This window comes from Moschus berezovskii, chromosome 12, assembly GCF_049115385.1.
Source record: "Moschus berezovskii isolate FMDL1 chromosome 12, NW_MosBer_1.0, whole genome shotgun sequence".
Taxonomy (NCBI): Eukaryota; Metazoa; Chordata; class Mammalia; order Artiodactyla; family Moschidae; genus Moschus; species Moschus berezovskii.
In genome coordinates, this window is record NC_142471.1 from 31203358 (window position 1) to 31221741 (window position 18384).

Below are 18384 nucleotides of genomic sequence, written 5' to 3' on the forward strand. Positions count from 1 at the left end.
TATTATTATTTGACTTAGGTATGGCTTCTCTTTAATTAGTATATTTTTCCCTATCATTCCTGATCTCTCCTAATTCTTCTTCACTCTATGGATACTCCAACGTGTTTGATATGTGTCGTGCAAGCTTGAAAAATAAATCATGATGTTTTAGGTGTGTGCATGTGTGTGTTTATTGTACACAGTATATAAAAGGATGAACTATATACAATCTGATGCATACGTTTGTAGTATATTACTTTATATCTTTGTATAATAGTATGTATTCACCACATTTTCTGTGTCTTTTCCCTAGAAAGGGACTTTCAGAATGCTTCACATTTCCTTTTACTTTCAGCAAAGTTGTGGTAAATATCCTTGCATGTATCTTCCTGAAATTTATGTTCTTTCTACTATTGCTTCCTCCTATTACATGCTTTTGGAGGTGTTTATTTCGTGTGGAAGAAACCTGAAATCTTTTCACCTGTTCATGTTTTTTTAATCCTGAAAAAGATTAATATATTTGTGGAAAGAGTGATTTTATTTATGTTTCCAAAGGAGCCAATAGGCAGGAAGAAATAGGTGAATTATCCTATTCCATTGTTGGAATTTAGTCCGTGGTAACATAAGCATTACAGCATCACTACTATATTTTTTCTGACTTTCTTCTTTTAGGAATTCTTTTCTGGTCATTGCTATAAAGTAGTGCATATCATAACATTGTAATTGTAAACAGTTTATACATTATCCTAATGTTGGTTGAAGTCAGTATTTTCCTTACAATCATATAGGAACTATGCTTTGTAATAATTCATACTTGATCCTCACACTCCTACAAGGAAATACATTTTATACTCTTCAGAGATTTGTAGAACACATAGGACCCATTAAAAGGAAGAAAACATGCTGTATGATTTTTTTATTTTTATTTTTTGGCTTCTTATTTATTCATTCTCTCAACCAGTATTGACTAGTGTTACTATGGCACTTTCGTTATGGTGTGGAAAACAGACTAATTATGTTCTTTAAAACAGACAACAGTCGTACATCTTGAGATACAGCATCTGGTACTCTCAGCCATCCCTCATCAGTGCTAGTCTGCGTTTGGTAGGGCTACTAGTTGTCCAAATATTTTTATGTTATTGTATATTCTTCTTTTTTAAAATATTTATTTATTTTTGGCTGCACTGGGTCTTCATTGGTATGTGAAGATTTTAATTGCGGTGAGTGAGAGCTATTCTAGTTGCTGTGCGCAGACTTGTTATTGCAGTGGCTTCTCTTACAGTGGAGCACAGGCTCTGGGGCGGGGGCTGGGGCGGGACTGGGGTAGTTTCAGTAGTTGTGGCTTATGCAGGTTCAGTCATTGTGGCTCAAGGGCTTAGCTGTTCCATGGCTTGTAGATCTTCCTGGACCAGAAATCAGACCTTTGTTCCCTGCATTGGCAGGCAGACTGTTAACCACTGGACCACCAGGGAAGTCCCTCTTTTAAAGAGTTTATATCAGAGAATAATCAAACCACTTCACCAAAATTTGAAAAATAAAAACATGAAAATCATCCATAATTTTTCTAGTGAAATTTGACCATATTTGCTTTTGGAGTATTCCCTACTAGATTTCTTTTCCTATTGATATGATATAGTTTATAACCACATTTTGCATATACTACTTGTATAGCTTATGTTTCATTTAACACTTGTGTGGCATAAACATTTTCCACTTTGCCGCTTTGTTTCATAATTATCCTTTTTATTCAAAGTATTCTCTAGAAGAGCATATTCCAGTGGAAATACAATAAAACCCACATAATTTAAAATTTTCTAGTAGAGACATTGAAAATGTAAAAAGAAACAAGTAAAATTAATGTTAACAATATATTCAACTTCAAATATCTAAAATAATTACCATTTCAACACATATTCATATAAAATTATTAATTATATTTTTAACCTTTTTTTCTGTGAAATTGGTATCTGTTTTACGTTTGTAACACAGCACAGTCACTAAATTGTCAACGGTCAAAATGAAATGTAACAATACCAAAACAATAAAAATATTAATAGAAGAATATATTTCATTCCTTCCATTTTGAAATTTCAAAAAATTAAATTAAAAATTCAGTTCCACAGTCACTAACCACATTGCATATGCTCATTATCGACATGTGGCTTCTTACATTTAAACTGAAATTAAATAAAATTTGAAATTCAAGTCTTCAGTTGCACTAGCCACATTTTAAATGATCCATAGCCAAATTTAGAATGGGTGTATATGCCAATTCCTACTTGACTACTTATTCCTTTATTATTGAATATTTATGTTTTAAGTCACATGTATAGTATACTGATATGTTCCTAAATGAATATTTTCCATATTTTGAATTATTTACTTAAGGTAGATTCTTAGAATTATTGCATCAAAGGGTATGAATTTTATAGTTTGTCATATTTTCAATTTATTTTCTTGGAAAAGTGTCAGTTGCACTCCCATCAGCAGTATTAATATAGTAATTTCAGCAACCTTTATTCATCATTAAGTTACTACAATGATTTTATATTCTGTGTATTTTATTTTGTTAATTGAACTGTAGTTGGTTTACAATATTACATTAGTTTCAGGTGTACAGCATATTTATTCTATTTTTTAATAGATTTATATTTCATTTAAGTTATTAGAAAATTATATTTCATTTTCCTGTGATGTATAGTGTATATATTTACAGCCTATTTTTTTTACATGTAGTAGGTTATATCTCTTAATCCCATACTGCCATCTTGTCCCTCCCCACTTCTGGTAATCACAGTTGTCTTTTTATATCTAGGAATTATTACATTCATATGTGATAAAAAATATCTGTCTTTCTCTGTGTGACTTATTTCATGAAGTATAATACACTCTAGGTCTGTCCAGATTGTTGCAAATAGCAAAATTTCATTCCTGTTTACAGCTGAGTAATCTTCTTTATCCATTCATCTTTTGATGGACATTTAGTTGCTTTCAGCTGCTTTGAACTTTGGAGTGTTTTTATTGTTTTGAATTAGTATTTTTGGTTTCTTTGAATATATATTCATCACTAGAATGGCAGGATCATATGGTAGTTCTATTTTTAATTTTTTGAGGAACCTCCATACTGTTTTATGTAGTGGCAGTACTAATTTCCGTTCCCACCAACAATGTGCAATTGCTCTTTTACTCCAGATTTTTGCAAATATCTATTATTTATAGACTTTTTGGTGACAGCCCTTTTGACAGATGTGACATGATATCTCATTGTGGCTTTGATTTGCATTTCTCTGATGATTAAGAATCTTTTCATGTGCCTATTGGTCATCTGTATATCTTCTTTAGAAATGTCTACTCAGATCTTCTGCCCATTTTTTTTAATTGGATTGCTTATTTTTTTGATATTGAGGTATATAGGCTGTTTATATAACATTTCAGATATAACCCCTTATTGGTCATATTATTTACAAACTTCTCTCGTTCTGTAGATTGTGTTTTTATTTTGTTGATGGTTTCCTTTGCAGTACAGAAGCTTTTAAGTTTAATTAAATTCCTTTGTTTACTTTTGCTTTTATTTCCTTTGCTTTAGGAGACAGTTCAGTTCAGTTCAGTTCAGTCGCTCAGTCATGTCCGACTCTCTGCGACCCCATGAATCACAGCACGCCAGGCCTCCCTGTCCATCACCAACTCCCGGAGTACACTCAAACTCATGTCCACGGAGTCGGTGATGCCATCCAGCCATCTCATTCTCCGTTGTCCCCTTCTCCTCCCGCCCCCAACCTTTCCCAGCATCAGAGTCTTTTCCAGTGAGTCAACTCATCGCATGAGGTGGCCAAAGTATTGCAGTTTCAGCTTTAGCATCAGTCCTTCCAATGAACGTCCAGGATTGATCTCCTCTAGAATGGACTGGTTGGATCTCCTTGCAGTATAAGGGACTCTCAAGAGTCTTCTCCAACACCACAGCTCAAAAGCATCAATTCTTCGGCGATCAGCTTTCTTCACAGTCCAACTCTCACATCCATACATGACCACGGGAAAAACCATTGCCTTGACTAGACGCACCTTGGTTGGCAAAGTAATGTCTCCGCTTTTTAATATACTATCAAGGTTGGTCATAACTTTCCTTCCAGGGAGCAAGCGTCTTTTAATTTCATGGCTGCAATCAGCATCTGCAGTGATTTTGGAGCCCAAAAAAATAAAGTCTGACACTGTTTCCACTGTTTTTCCATCTATTTCCCATGAAGTGATGGGACCAGATGCCATAATCTTTGTTTTCTGAATGTTGAGCTTCAAGCCAACCTTTTCATTCTCCTCTTTCACTTTCATCAAGAAAGATCCCCCCAAATTGCAATATCTGTCAAAGAGTATTTCACCTCTGTTTTTCTCTAGGAGTTTTATGGCATCCAGTCTTACACTTAGGTTTTAGGTCTTTAATACATTCTGAGTTTATTTTGTATATGATGTTTGAGTGTGTACTAATTTCATTCTTCTACATGTAGCTGTCCATTTTTGCCAGCACCGGTCTTTGAAAAGACTGTCTTTTCTCCATTGTTTATTCTTGCCTCCTTTCTCATAGATTAATTAAACATAATGCATGAGTTTCTTTTGGGTCCTCTGTTCCTTTCCATTGATCTATGTGTCTCTTTCTGGGCCAGTACTAAACAGTTTTGATGACTGTAGCTTTGTAGTATAGTCTGAAGTCAGGGAACTGATTCTTCCAGCTCTCTTCTTCTTTCTCAAGATTGCTTTGCCAATTTGGGGTCTTTTATAATTCCATACAAATTTTAGGATTATTTGTTCTTGCTCTGTAGAAGATGCTTTGAGTTGTCTGATAGAGATTGCAATGAATCTATAGGCTGCTTTTAGTGATATGGACATTTTAATCATTTTAATTCTTCTATTCAATGAACATGGAATATCTTTCCTTTATTGTGTGTGTATTATCTTCATTTTCCTTCATCAGTGTTTTATAGGTTTCAGAATATAACTCTTTCACCTCCTTGGTTAAGTTTATTTGTAGGTATGTTATTTTTTATGTGATTTTAAATGAGCGGTTTCTTTTCTTTTCTTTCAGTATTTTAAACACTTCAGTTCCTTACACTCCCCATATTTAAGCTACCCTGAGAAATTCTCAGAGTGGCTGACTGACAAATCTGCATACTTGGGATTTCCAAATTTTATGTCTGGCTCTGATAAAAAATGGTTCTTTGGCTCTGCCTTGGGCTTTCCCCATTCCTTTTCTCCTGCCTTTTTGTTCTGCTTCAGATTTCATATTAATGGATAAAATTGTCTCACTTCACCTCAATTATGATTAATATTAGCCAGTCTCTAAGAGTTAGGATCTGCTTTGCTTTTCATTGTTCTTATGGCCAAAGAGTAGCAGGGCTAACTGTTGTGCTGACTGAAATTCCTAATTAGAATATTACAAGAGTTTTGTTGATTCTATAGAGTGTTTTTCTAAACTATAGCTCTCTAAACTATTGGTCTGTTTTTATTACAAACCTGTTACTTGAAAAAAAAATCTATACTGGCACTGTTTTTATTTTTGGTGATACTATACTCTGAAACATGTGGCTTAGCAATGGATATAAATCAAGAAAGAAAAATTATGGTTGGCATCAATTTTAAGTCTTTACACTCTAACAGAGCACTAATCCATAATTGCTCAAATACTAAATATTTACTTAAAGAGAAACAAGAAACAATTCAAAAAATGAAATTAATTTAAATTGTGAATTTGTCTCAATTAAAAACTGACTTTTTTTGTATATTCTTTGTAAAATTGACAAAATGGAAGTTCTGCTGTCCATATCACATGCTCTTGTGTTGCATTTTAAAGTTAAACACACATACAACATACACACATTTGGAATGAGGCCAAATTTAGACTCCAGGGGCATACTGTTCTGTACCTTAAATTACAATCAGATGTATTTTAGCACAGATCAAATTTTCAGTCTGAAGTTGGTGAGAAGCCTAATTATTTGACCAGGTTACTATTTATGTAGACCATTCTATGGCTGTCTGTGGTTAATCCACAGCTGGCAAAGTGCTAACTCTGGGAGGTTTTTATTTCATGTGAAACAGTTTGGGGAGAATTAGGAGGAGGGGAGAATTTTAAACTCTCCTCATTAAATGAAAGACTAAAGAGCAAATACATCCATATTACTATGGAGACAAGATGCTATATACACTGTTCATCTTAATTCTCCAAGTGACAAAAATAGCAAAGCAACTTGGATGCTCATAGTTTGCAAATGACATAGTATTTGGTTAAAAAATGAAGAGAAAAAGATTCAGTGATATTACCTAAAAATAAATGATGTTACCTTTATAAGCAGTTGAATATTGGTAAAGAATTAATGGATTAGAATTTTAAATGACAAAATTTTGTGTTATTTTGATCAGAGAACATATTTCTTATAATTTCATTAGCAATACTTTAGTAAGAGATAATTATAGTATAAAGGTCTCTCTAAATACTTCAAGATTTTTAAGGGAAAGATACCCTTCAAAAATATACCCCAGTACACATGACTCCTGCCAGAAAGTTGCTTTTTTAATGTTCAAAATCTTATTTTCTCTTTAAACTTTTTGAGTTTGCAAGAGGGAAGTAGTTAGTCTCTCAATTATAAGTGAGCATTTCAATAGCTCTTTTGTAACTTGAGGTAACTCTTCTTCTCTAATGAAATGGCACATATTAAGCATACAGTACTCATATGATAAGCTTTTCCCCTGATCAAATGCTTTAATTTCCTGCTTTGCATTTTATAATTGCATTTTTAAGGTTTACATTGTAGAGGCTGGGCTTCCCTTGTGGCTCAGCTGGTAAAAAGTCCGCCTGCAATAACGGAGACCTGGGTTCAATCCCTGGGTTGCAAAGATCCGCTGTAGAAGGGAACGTCTACCCACTCCAGTATTTTGGCCTGGAGAATTCCAGGACTGTATAGTCCATGGAGTTGCAAAGAGTCAGAATTGACTGAGTGACTCTCATTTTCACTTTCACTTGTAGAGGCTTTTGTATTATGTATGTTGTTGGTGTTGTTAAGTTGCTCAGTTGTGTCCAATTTTTTGTGACCCCCATGGACTGCAGCCTGCCAGACTCCCCTGTCCTTCACTGTCTTGTGGAGTTTGCTTAGACTAATGTCCATTGAGTTGGTAATGCTGCCTAACCATTTCATCCTCTGCCAATCCCTTCTCCTTTTGCATTCAATCTTTCCCAGCATCAGGGTCTTTTCCAGTGAGTCAGCTCTTCACATAAGGTGGCCAAAGTATTCAAGCTTCAACTTCAACATTAGTCCTTCCAATGAATATTCAAGGTTAATTACCTTTAGGATTGACTGATTTGATCTCCTTGCATTCTATGGGACTCTCACGAGTCTTCTCCAGCACCACAATTTGAAAGAATCAATTCTCTGGCACTTAACCTTGTCTCTGGTCCAATTCTCAGATCTATTCATGACTACTGAAAAAACCATGGCTTTGACTATACAGACTTTTGTTGACAAAGTGATGTCTCTTGTTTTTAATATGCTGTCCAGGTTTGTCATAACTTTCCTTCCAAGGAGCGTCTTTTAATTTCAAGGCTGCAATCACCATCCACAGTGATTTTGGAGCCCAGGACAAAAAATCTGTTACTTGCTATGAAGTGATGGGACCAGATGCCATGACCTAAGTTTTCTGAATGTTGAGTTTTAAGCAAGGATTTTTCACTCTCCTCTTTCACCCTCATCAAGAGGCTCTTTAGTTCCTCTTCACTTTCTGCCCTCAGAGTGATATCATCTGCATATGTGAGGTTGTTGATATTTCTCCTGGCAGTCTTGATTCCAGCTTGTGATTCATCTGTATTTTGTATAGATTTCTTGTATTCTCACTGAGAATGATTCTGTGGAGATAGCATTTGTAATTTCTCCTTTTTTTCTTTACCCAGGGTTTTTTCCTCACAGTTTCTCCAGAGTCAGTTTTAAAAGTGGCTCACCATGCTTCTGAAAACAACAGAATTTTCACTTTGAATCTGTCTGCACCATTTATTAGTCAGTTCTACAAGGAATCATTGATGAAAGTTATGCCTTTTGTTGACATACTTTTTGGAAATGAGGTGGTGAGTAATTTTTTAAATAAAAGTACCTTGCTTTTGGTATCTGTTTGTGCATATGTTTAGAAATACATAAATAAAGACTTAAATAACTGCATAAGTACACTTGAGAATTACACAGTAAAATGGCCTCAGTTTGGTCCACTATAGTTCATTATTTTCAGTATTTCCTTCAAAATATACTAATTCCTTATATAATAAACAATTAGCCTTTTAAAAAGTTTGGTTATTCACGTTTATAATTTGCACATGGTAACATTCATTGGCTCCTATAACATTTCTATGAGCTTTCGCAAGTGCATTCCTGTGTGTGACTTGTAAGCATAAGCAAGATAAAAAACATTTTCATTATCTTTGTCAGTCAAGCCTTTCCCTCATCTGTAGCCCTTAACATAAAGTTGTTTTCTGACCTGTAAAATAATGTTTTCCTTTGAAATTTTCATGGATTAAGGTAAGTGATATCTAGCTAAAATAAATGTTTTATGAAATTAAGTACATTTTCAAAGTCTTGAGTCAGTTATAAATTATGACTATACAGTTGTATATTGTAATTTGTAGTTAAATGTGTTATTTATAGTATAATTTTTGCTAATATTGTCAGTTATGTTTGAAGGTGATGAAAGGAAGTTTCATTTAAATTTTACAGCTTTTATTTTTTTATCAAAATTGTCATTTCTTTCATTCAAATTTAATGAAAAACAAATTTTTTTCTTATTTAATATTCATACTTTCTGTCTTACCTGTAGAGTATAAAAATCCATAAATACTTGTGGACTATAAAAATCCTTGAAATAGGAAAAAAGGAGACTTTTGCTATATCTTCCTTTTATGAATGTGTGAAATTGTGTGAATTACGTCAGAAGTCCATTCTGATTCAGATTCTTTGATTCTAACTTAGTTTGATTATATTCACCAATTTTATATCTAAATAAAATAACTATATTGTCTGCCTAGAATAACATAAAATTTGACCTGGAAGTAACTTGGTGGGTTATTGGTGTGGAAATCATATGGTGTGACTATCTTCAAAGGGCCCTTAACCAATTGAAGGACATGCTACATTCTTAATGATTAACAAACTGACATAATGTCAAGAAATAGTGGTAAAAACCTTGATCTCCTAGGTATCTGCTAGAGGTCTCATTTGACTGAAATCTGTGTTTTAAATTTTCCGTATTGTCAATGTTATTTTCTAGGTACAGGAAGCTCTTAAGAAAAGTGCTATTCTAGACTGTTTAAATAACTGGTCATTAGTATAGTAGTCTGAGAGTGCTTGGGAGAAATTGATACTTAAATCCAGAGTCTTTTATAGTCAGAAACAGTAGAATGCAATACTTAGACTTTAAGAAGACAAACTTTAAAACTTTAAAATAAAATGTCATTCTAAAGAATGAGATTTGGAAAGTAAAGAAAACTTGAGAGGATTGAATACCAGCAGAAATTCAGTTATGACTTTAGAATCTCAAATGACCTTAATTAAAAGGAAAATGAAGAGGAGCCTTAACAAAAATAAAAAGCATTGGAGAACACACAGGAAACTGTTTAATAAGAACTCACATTTGTAAAACATATGTAAAAATGATGGAAAGCATTTATAGAACGAAGGAGCAGTGCTGAAAGTTTGGCTGAGACATAGGAGAATAGAAAAAAATAGAGGCCTAAGAATGATTAGTTTTGCAGAAAATGCTGATATCAAAATGTTCTTTATTGTTTAAAAAAACTTGAAAAGTTCTATTAACAAAAAATGTAATTGGACTTCATTAAAATTAAAAACTTTTGTGCATCAAAGGATACTATCAAGAAAGTGAAAGACAACCTATGGATGGAAGAAAATAAATACATCTGATAAGGGATTAATGTCCAGAATGCACATCTCAACAACTCAAATATATCTCGACACAGGAAACAATCCAATTTAAAAATGATCAAAGGACTTAAACATTTCTTCAGAGAAGACATACAAACGGGCAATAAGCACACATGAAAAGATGCTCACCATCACTAATCATTAGAGAAATGCATATGAAACCAAAATGAGATACTACTTGGTACCCTTTTGGATGGCTATTGTCAAAAAATGGAAAATAACAAGTATTACAAAGAATGTTGAGAAATGGAAACTCTTGTGCATAGTTGCTGGGAATGTAAATGATGCAGCTGCTGTGAAAAGCAATTTGACGCTCCTCAAAAAGTTAAACGGGGAATTATTACCATTGTTGTTACTCAATTGTGTCCAACTCTTTGCGACTTCATGGACTACAGCATGCCAGGCTTCCCTGTCCTTCACTATCTCCTGGAGTTCGCTCAGACTCATGTCCATTGAGTCAGTGATGCCATCCAACCATCTCAGCCTCTGTTGTCCCCTCCTCTTGCCTTCAATCTTTCCCAGCATCAGGGTCTTTTCCAATGACTTGGCTCTTCACATCAGGTGGCCAAAGCATTGGAGCTTCAGTTTCAGCATCAGTCCTTCTAATGAATATTTAGGATTGATTTCCTTTAGGATTGACTGATTTGATCTCCTTGATGTCCAGAGGACTCTCAAAAATCTTCTCCAGCATCACAGTTTGAAGGCATCAGTTCTTCGGCGCTCAACCTTTTTTATTGTCCAGCTATCACATCCATACATGACTACTGGAAAAACCATAGCTTTGACTAGATTGACCTTTGTACGCAAAGCAGGCGAAGCACTGTTTTAATATGCTGTCTAGGTTTGTCATTGCTTTTCTTCTGGTGAGCAAACATCTTTTCATTTCATGACTGCAGTCACCATCCACAGTGATTTTGGAGCCCAAGAAAGCAGCCTGCCACTGTTTGCATTGTTTCCCTATCTATTTGTCATGAAATGATGGAACCGGATGCCATATTCTTTGTTTTTACTATTATCATATGATCCAGCAATTCCACTTCTAGGTATAATTAAAAAAAAAACTTTAGAGCAGGGATTGAAATGCTTTTCAGCATTGTTCACAGTAGCCCCAAGTTGGAAGCAAAGCAGATGTTTTTCAATGGATAAACAGATAAATAAATTTGATATATTAAATACAGTGGAATATTATTCAGCCTTTAAAAGGAATAGATTCTGGTAAAATACAGAATAAATAAAATAAATAAAATATTTTCCCTGATACATGGCAAAATCTGAATGAACCTTGAAGACACTTATGTTAAGTGAAATTAGCCCTACCTAAGCAAACACATATTGGATTTTCCTATAAGAATTCCTCTGAAATGAAGTATTTAAAATAGAAAAACTCATAGAGAAAGATAGCAAAACAGTGGTTACCAGGCACTGAGGGGAAAGGGGATTTAGGAGTTATTATTTAATGGGTACAAAGCTTCTGTTTGGGATGACAGAAAACGTCTGGAAATGGATAGTGAAGATATTGCAAAACATTGTGAATATAATGTCAGTTAATTTAACACTTAAAATTGTTAAAATGGTAAAATTTTACTGCCTTATGTACATTTTATCACAGTTTTAAAAATTGATTCTACAAATCAGTAAATTTTGAAGTTTGGCTAGAACTTAGTATAGCTTATTAGGGAAATTATTTTCCCTTACCTGGAAGAGGAAGTAGTCAAATTACAAGCTACTACATGGCTCCAAAAGGGCTTCCCTGGTTGTTCAGTCGTAAAGAATCTGCCTGCAATGCAGGAGATGCAGGTTTGATTCCTGGTTTGGGAAGATTCCCTGGAGAAGGAAGTGACAACCCACTCCAGTATTCTTGCCTGGAAAATCCCATGGACAGAGGAGCCTGGCAGGCTACAGTTCATGGGGTCGCAAAGGGCCAAACACAACAACCAAACAACACAACAACAGGACTCCAAGTTATGTCAGGATGTCTGTTTACCTTTCTGATATGATTGCTTTTCTTATGAATTTATTTCAGTAGATATGTAGTACTTGTTAGGACAGTCCAATAAGCAGTGATGTATATAGTATATTTGAGATGATTTGTCATAATATGGATTATAGAATAATGAATATTGGATATAGGGCAACTTGATATATTTGATAATTATTGAACCAGTCTCAAAAAATTCTTCTGACAAATTAATGTTTCAGTGTTTAAGTGATTCAGATAAACTTTTGTTTATGGATAATGCAGATATAGAGAATGCAAATAATGGGACATGTTAATAAATTATCAAGTAAATTGAATATCAGAATGAGACTTCTGACAATTTTAATAGATTAGAAATACCAGTTAAGTGATGAAATTTAATAAGGATAAATAAAAATAATACCATATTTGATTATAAAAAGTATGGTATTATAAGCTTTATCTCTTTGATCTCATCTTTGTTTTCCTCGAATATTCTAGTAATAATAAACTATCTTCAGTTCTCTAGGGAAAAAAGGGGACATTTAACTTATAAATTGCAGTGAAGTGTGGAATATATTTCTCAGGGTATACATTCAGGATTGCTTTGTCCTTTCCCCCGCCTCTTTATCCCTCAAACCTTTCCCCAAAATATACTGTGTTTAATATAAATTCTCAAAATGCCAACCTAGCCAAAACTAAATACACTTGGCTCTTATTTTCTACCTAGTGCCATTTTTTTCTTTCATAGGATGTGTGCCCTTTGATTAACCCAGCTTACCACTTGGAGAGGATTCTCAGTTCATTGCAGAGGAGAACCCATGTAGAATTTAACAGTCTCTTTCAGTTGAGGAAATGGAGCTGCAAGTTTGGGAAATCTAACAGCTAGCCAGCTAGTTTGCAATTCATAGTACCAGAAAGGAAATAGCTACATAGACAAAGAACACAGATTTGCGGAGTCCCACCCAGGGCTCCAAAATCACTGCAGATGCTGATTGCAGCCATGAAATTAAAAGACGCTTACTCCTTGGAAGGAAAGTTATGACCAACCTTGATAGCATATTAAAAAGCAGAGACATTACTTTGCCAACAAAGGTCCGTCTAGTCAAGGCTATGGTTTTTCCCGTGGTCATGTATGGCTGTGAGAGTTGGACTGTGAAGAAAGCTGATCGCCGAAGAATTGATGCTTTTGAACTGTGGTGTTGGAGAAGACTCTTGAGAGTCCCTTGTACTGCAAGGAGATCCAACCAGTCCATTCTAAAGGAGATCAATCCTGGGTGTTCATTGGAAGGACTGATGCTAAAGCTGAAACTGCAATAGTTTGGCCACCTCATGCGATGAGTTGACTCACTGGAAAAGACTCTGATGCTAGGAAAGGTTGGGGGCGGGAGGAGAAGGGGACGACTGAGAATGAGATGGCTGGATGGTATCACCGACTCTGTGGACATGAGTTTGAGTGAACTCCGGGAGTTGGTGATGGACAGGGAGGCCTGGCGTGCTGTGATTCACAGGGTCGCGGAGAGGTGGACACAACTGAGCGACTGAACTGAACTGAACTGAACCCAGATCTTTGAGCTGAGTGCTGATCAGCTATGAGGAAACTAATGAAAGCTGGGGGGAAAAACCAACACCTGAGAAGATCCTAGGGCATAATCTTCAGAGTGCACAGAGAACCTGTAACCATCCTTATTTTACTAGCTAGAATAGAGACCCTTTTCATAATTCATGGGCTTCAGATAGAGTACTTAGAACATCTCTGGGGCAAAATTAGTCTAGAATGTGGCTTCTTTTGTCCTTTATAATAATATTATCCCAACATGCATGTGGTCCCCTGTATTGGTATGAAGTTCCCTTCTATTCATATTCAGAATATTGAGGGCTTTTTTCTGGAATGGATGTTGGATTTTGACATTGCCACTCCACCCCAATTTTAGAAAGTCCAATCAAATAATACATAAAAAGGATACTTCTTTGTGACCAGGAGTATTCAGTTGGTTTACTGATCAATGTAATTCAACTTATTAAAAATAAAAAGCATTACCATCTTAATAGATACAGGGAAAAAGATATGTCAAAATCCAACATCCATCCCTGATAAAAAGCCTTCATAGTACTTAGAAGGGACCTTCTTCAACCCAATATGAAACATTCACAAAAAATATACAGCTAACATCATACTTAAATGATTAAAAACTGAGTACTTTTCTCTAATATTAGGGACAAAGCAAGGATGTTCACTCTCTCCACTTCTATTCAGCATTGTCATAGATGTTTTAGCCAGTGCTAATAACATATGAAAAATACCCAGATTAGAAAGAAAGAAGAAAAATTATCTGTATTATTAAACATAATGCTTGTCTTTATAGAAATCCTATGAAATCTACAAAGATATATTAGAAATAAAAATGAGTTTTGCAAGGTTGTGGGACATGCGATAAACACACAAATACTGTACTTCTATATAGTAACAGCAAACACTCAGAAATAGAAATTTTTAATCATTACCAAAAAGATGTATAACATACTTTTGGATAAATTAAAAGATATGCAACACCTGTGTACCAGTTGCTACAAAATATTGTGCAGAAAAATTAAAGAACTAAGTAAGTGGAAAGAGAAGGCCTGTTCGTGGATTTTAAGAGTCAACTGTGAAGATGTCAGTTCTCAAATTGGTCTATGGATTCAATAATTTAATTTAAAATCCCAACAGGTTTTTTTGTTTGTTTTGTAGATGTCAACAAGCTTATTCTAAAGTTAATGTGGAAAAACACTGGACTGAATAGTCACACAGAATTGAAAAAAAGTCAGAGGACCTGCACTACATGGTGTAAGGACTTAGAAAGCTACAGTACTCAATACAGTGTGGCACTTGCCTAAAGATAGGCAGATTCCTAGCACCATTAATTGCAGAGATTATCTTTTCTCCATTGTATATTCTTGCCTCCTTTGTCAAAGAAAAGGTACCCCTAGGTGTGTGGGTTTATCTCTGGGCTTTCAGTCTTGTTCTTTTGGTCTATCTTTCTGTTTTTGTTCCAGTACCACTGTCTTAACTGTAGCTTTGTACTATAGTCTGAAGTTAGGAAGGTTGATTCCTCTAGGTCCGTTCGTCTCAAGCTTGCTTTGGCCATTTGGGGTCTTTTATGTTTCCTTATGAATTGTGAAACTTTTCGTTTAATTCTTTGAAAAATGTCGTTGGTAATTTAATAGGGATTGCATTGAATCTGTAGATTCCTTTTGGTAGTATTGTTATTTTCACAGTATTGATTCTTCCAATCAATATTGGAAGAACATGGATACATGGATATCTCTCCATTTGTTTATATCATCTTTGGTTTCTTTCATCAGTGTATTACAGTTTTCTGTATACAGTTCTTTTGTCTCTTTAGGTAGGTCTGTTCCTAGGTATTTTTTTCTTTTTTTTTGCAGTGGTAAATGGAATTGATTCATTAATTTCTCCTTCTGATTTTTTATTATTAGTCTATAGGAATTTAAGTGATTTCTGTGTATTGATTTTGTATCCCACAACTTTTCTGACATCTTTAGGTTTTTCTATATATAGTCATATCATGTTATCTGCAAACAGAGTTTTACTTCTTCTTTTCCAATCTGGGTTCCTTTTATTTATTTTTCTTCTCTGATTGCCTTGGCTAGAACTTCCAAAACTGTTAAATAATAGTGGCAAGAGTGGACACTGATCAGGATCAGTGTCTTGTTCCTGATCTTAGAGGAAATGCTTTTACTGTGTCACCATTGAGAATAATGTTTGCTGTAGGTTTATCATACATTGCCTTTTTTATGTTGAGGTAGGTTCCCCCTCTGCCCATTTTTGAAGAGTTTTTTTATCATAAATAGGTGCTGAATTTTGCTGAAAGCTTTTTCTGCATCTGTTAAGATTATCATATAGTTTTTATCTGGATAGCCATAGTTGTTCAGTTCAGTTCAGTTCAGTTCAGTCGCTCAGTCGTGTCCGACTCTCCGCGACCCCATGAATCACAGCACGCCAGGCCTCCCTGTCCATCACCAACTCCCGGAGTTCACTCAAACTCATGTCCATCGAGTCGGTGATGCCATCCAGCCATCTCATTCTCCGTCGTCCCCTTCTCCTCCCGCCCCCAACCTTTCCCAGCATCAGAGTCTTTTCCAGTGAGTCAACTCGTCGCATGAGGTGGCCAAAGTATTGCAGTTTCAGCTTTAGCATCAGTCCCTCCAATGAACATCCAGGATTGATCTCCTCTAGAATGGACTGGTTGGATCTCCTTGCAGTATAAGGGACTCTCAAGAGTCTTCTCCAACACCACAGTTCAAAAGCATCGATTCTTCGGCGATCAGCCTTCTTCACAGTCCAACTCTCACATCCATACATGACCACGGGAAAAACCATTGCCTTGACTAGACGGACCTTGGTTGGCAAAGTAATGTCTCTGCTTTTTAATATACTATCAAGGTTGGTCATAACTTTCCTTCCAAGGAGCAAGCGTCTTTTAATTTCATGGCTGCAATCAGCATCTGCAGTGATTTTGGAGCCCAAAAAAACGAAGTCTGACACTGTTTCCACTGTTTTTCCATCTATTTCCCATGAAGTGACGGGACCAGATGCCATGATCTTTGTTTTCTGAATGTTGAGCTTCAAGCCAACCTTTTCACTCTCCTCTTTCACTTTCATCAAGACGGTTTTGAGTTCCTCTTCACTTTCTGCCATAAGGGTAGTGTCATCTGCATATCTGAGGTTATTGATATTTCTCCCGGCAATCTTGATTCCAGCTTGTGCTTCTTCCAGCCCAGCGTTCCTCATGATGTACTCTGCATATAAGTTAAATAAGCAAGGTGACAATATACAACCTTGACGTACACCTTTTCCTATTTGGAACCAGTCTGTTGTTCCATGTCCAGTTCTAACAGTTGCTTCCTGACCTGCATACAGGTTTCTCAAGAGGCAGGTCAGGTGGTCTGGGATTCCCATCTCTTTCAGAATGTTCCACAGTTTATTGTGATCGACACAGTCAAAGGCTTTGGCATAGTCAATAAAGCAGAAATAGATGTTTTTCTGAAACTCTCTTGCTTTCTCCATGATCCAGCGGATGTTGGCAATTTGATCTCTGGTGCCTCTGCCTTTTCTAAAACCTGCTTGAACATCTGGGAGTTCACGGTTTATATACTGCTGAAGCCTGGCTTGGAGAATTTTGAGCATGACTTTACTAGCGTGTGAGATGAGTGCAATTGTGCGGTAGTTTGAGCGTTCTTTGGCATTGCCTTTCTTTGGGATTGGAATGAAGACTGACCTCTTCCAGTCCTGTGGCCACTGCTGAGTTTTCCAAATCTGCTGGCATATTGAGTGTAGCACTTTCACAGCATCATCTTTCAAGACTTGAAATAGCTCAACTGGAATTCCATCACCTCCACTAGCTTTGTTCGTAATTAGAACATTTCCTAACACTGTACACAAAAATAAACTCAAAATGGATTAAAGACTTAAGTTTGAGTGAACTATAAAACTATAGAAACTATAAAACTCTTAGAGGAAAACATAGGCAGAACCCTATGACATAAATTGCAGCAGGATCCTCTGTGACCAATCTCCTAGAATTATGGAAATAAAAACAAATAAACAAGTGGGACCTAGTTAAATTAAAAAGCTTTTGGACAACAAAGGAAGCTATAAACAAGGTGAAAAGACAAACCTCAGAATGGAAATAAATAATAGCAAATGAAACAACTGACAAAAGATCCCCCAAATATACAAGCAGCTCATGCAATTCAATACCAAAAAACAGACAGCTCCATCAAAAAGTAGGCAGAAGACTTAAACAGACATTTCTCCAAAGAAGACATATAGAAGGCTAATAAACACATGAAAAGATGCTCAATATTTCTTATTATTCAGTTCAGTTCAGTTCAGTTCAGTCGCTCAGTCGTGTCCGACTCTCCGCGACCCCATGAATCACAGCACGCCAGGCCTCCCTGTCCATCACCAACTCCCGGAGTTCACTCAAACTCATGTCCACAGAGTTGGTGATGCCATCCAGCCATCTCATTCTCTGTCGTCCCCTTCTCCTCCTGCCCCCAACCTTTCCCAGCATCAGAGTCTTTTCCAGTGAGTCAACTCGTCGCATGAGGTGGCCAAAGTATTGCAGTTTCAGCTTTAGCATCAGTCCCTCCAATGAACATCCAGGATTGATCTCCTCTAGAATGGACTGGTTGGATCTCCTTGCAGTATAAGGGACTCTCAAGAGTCTTCTCCAACACCACAGTTCAAAAGCATCGATTCTTCGGCGATCAGCCTTCTTCACAGTCCAACTCTCACATCCATACATGACCACGGGAAAAACCATTGCCTTGACTAGACGGACCTTGGTTGGCAAAGTAATGTCTCTGCTTTTTAATATACTATCAAGGTTGGTCATAACTTTCCTTCCAAGGAGTAAGTGTCTTTTAATTTCATGGCTGCAATCAGCATCTGCAGTGATTTTGGAGCCCAATAAAACAAATTCT

At 35.9% G+C, this 18384-nt stretch overlaps 1 protein-coding gene across 2 annotated transcripts in view; it reads left to right on the forward strand.

The window, feature by feature from the left end:
- Positions 1-18384, forward strand: part of ADK (adenosine kinase) — a 566284-nt gene that overhangs the window by 381522 nt on the left and 166378 nt on the right. For both annotated transcript variants that reach the window (XM_055425401.2, XM_055425402.2), the window contains exon 7: positions 7907-8077. In XM_055425401.2, coding sequence (XP_055281376.1) covers positions 7907-8077 — 171 coding nt within the window. The remainder of the gene's footprint in view (positions 1-7906; positions 8078-18384) is intronic.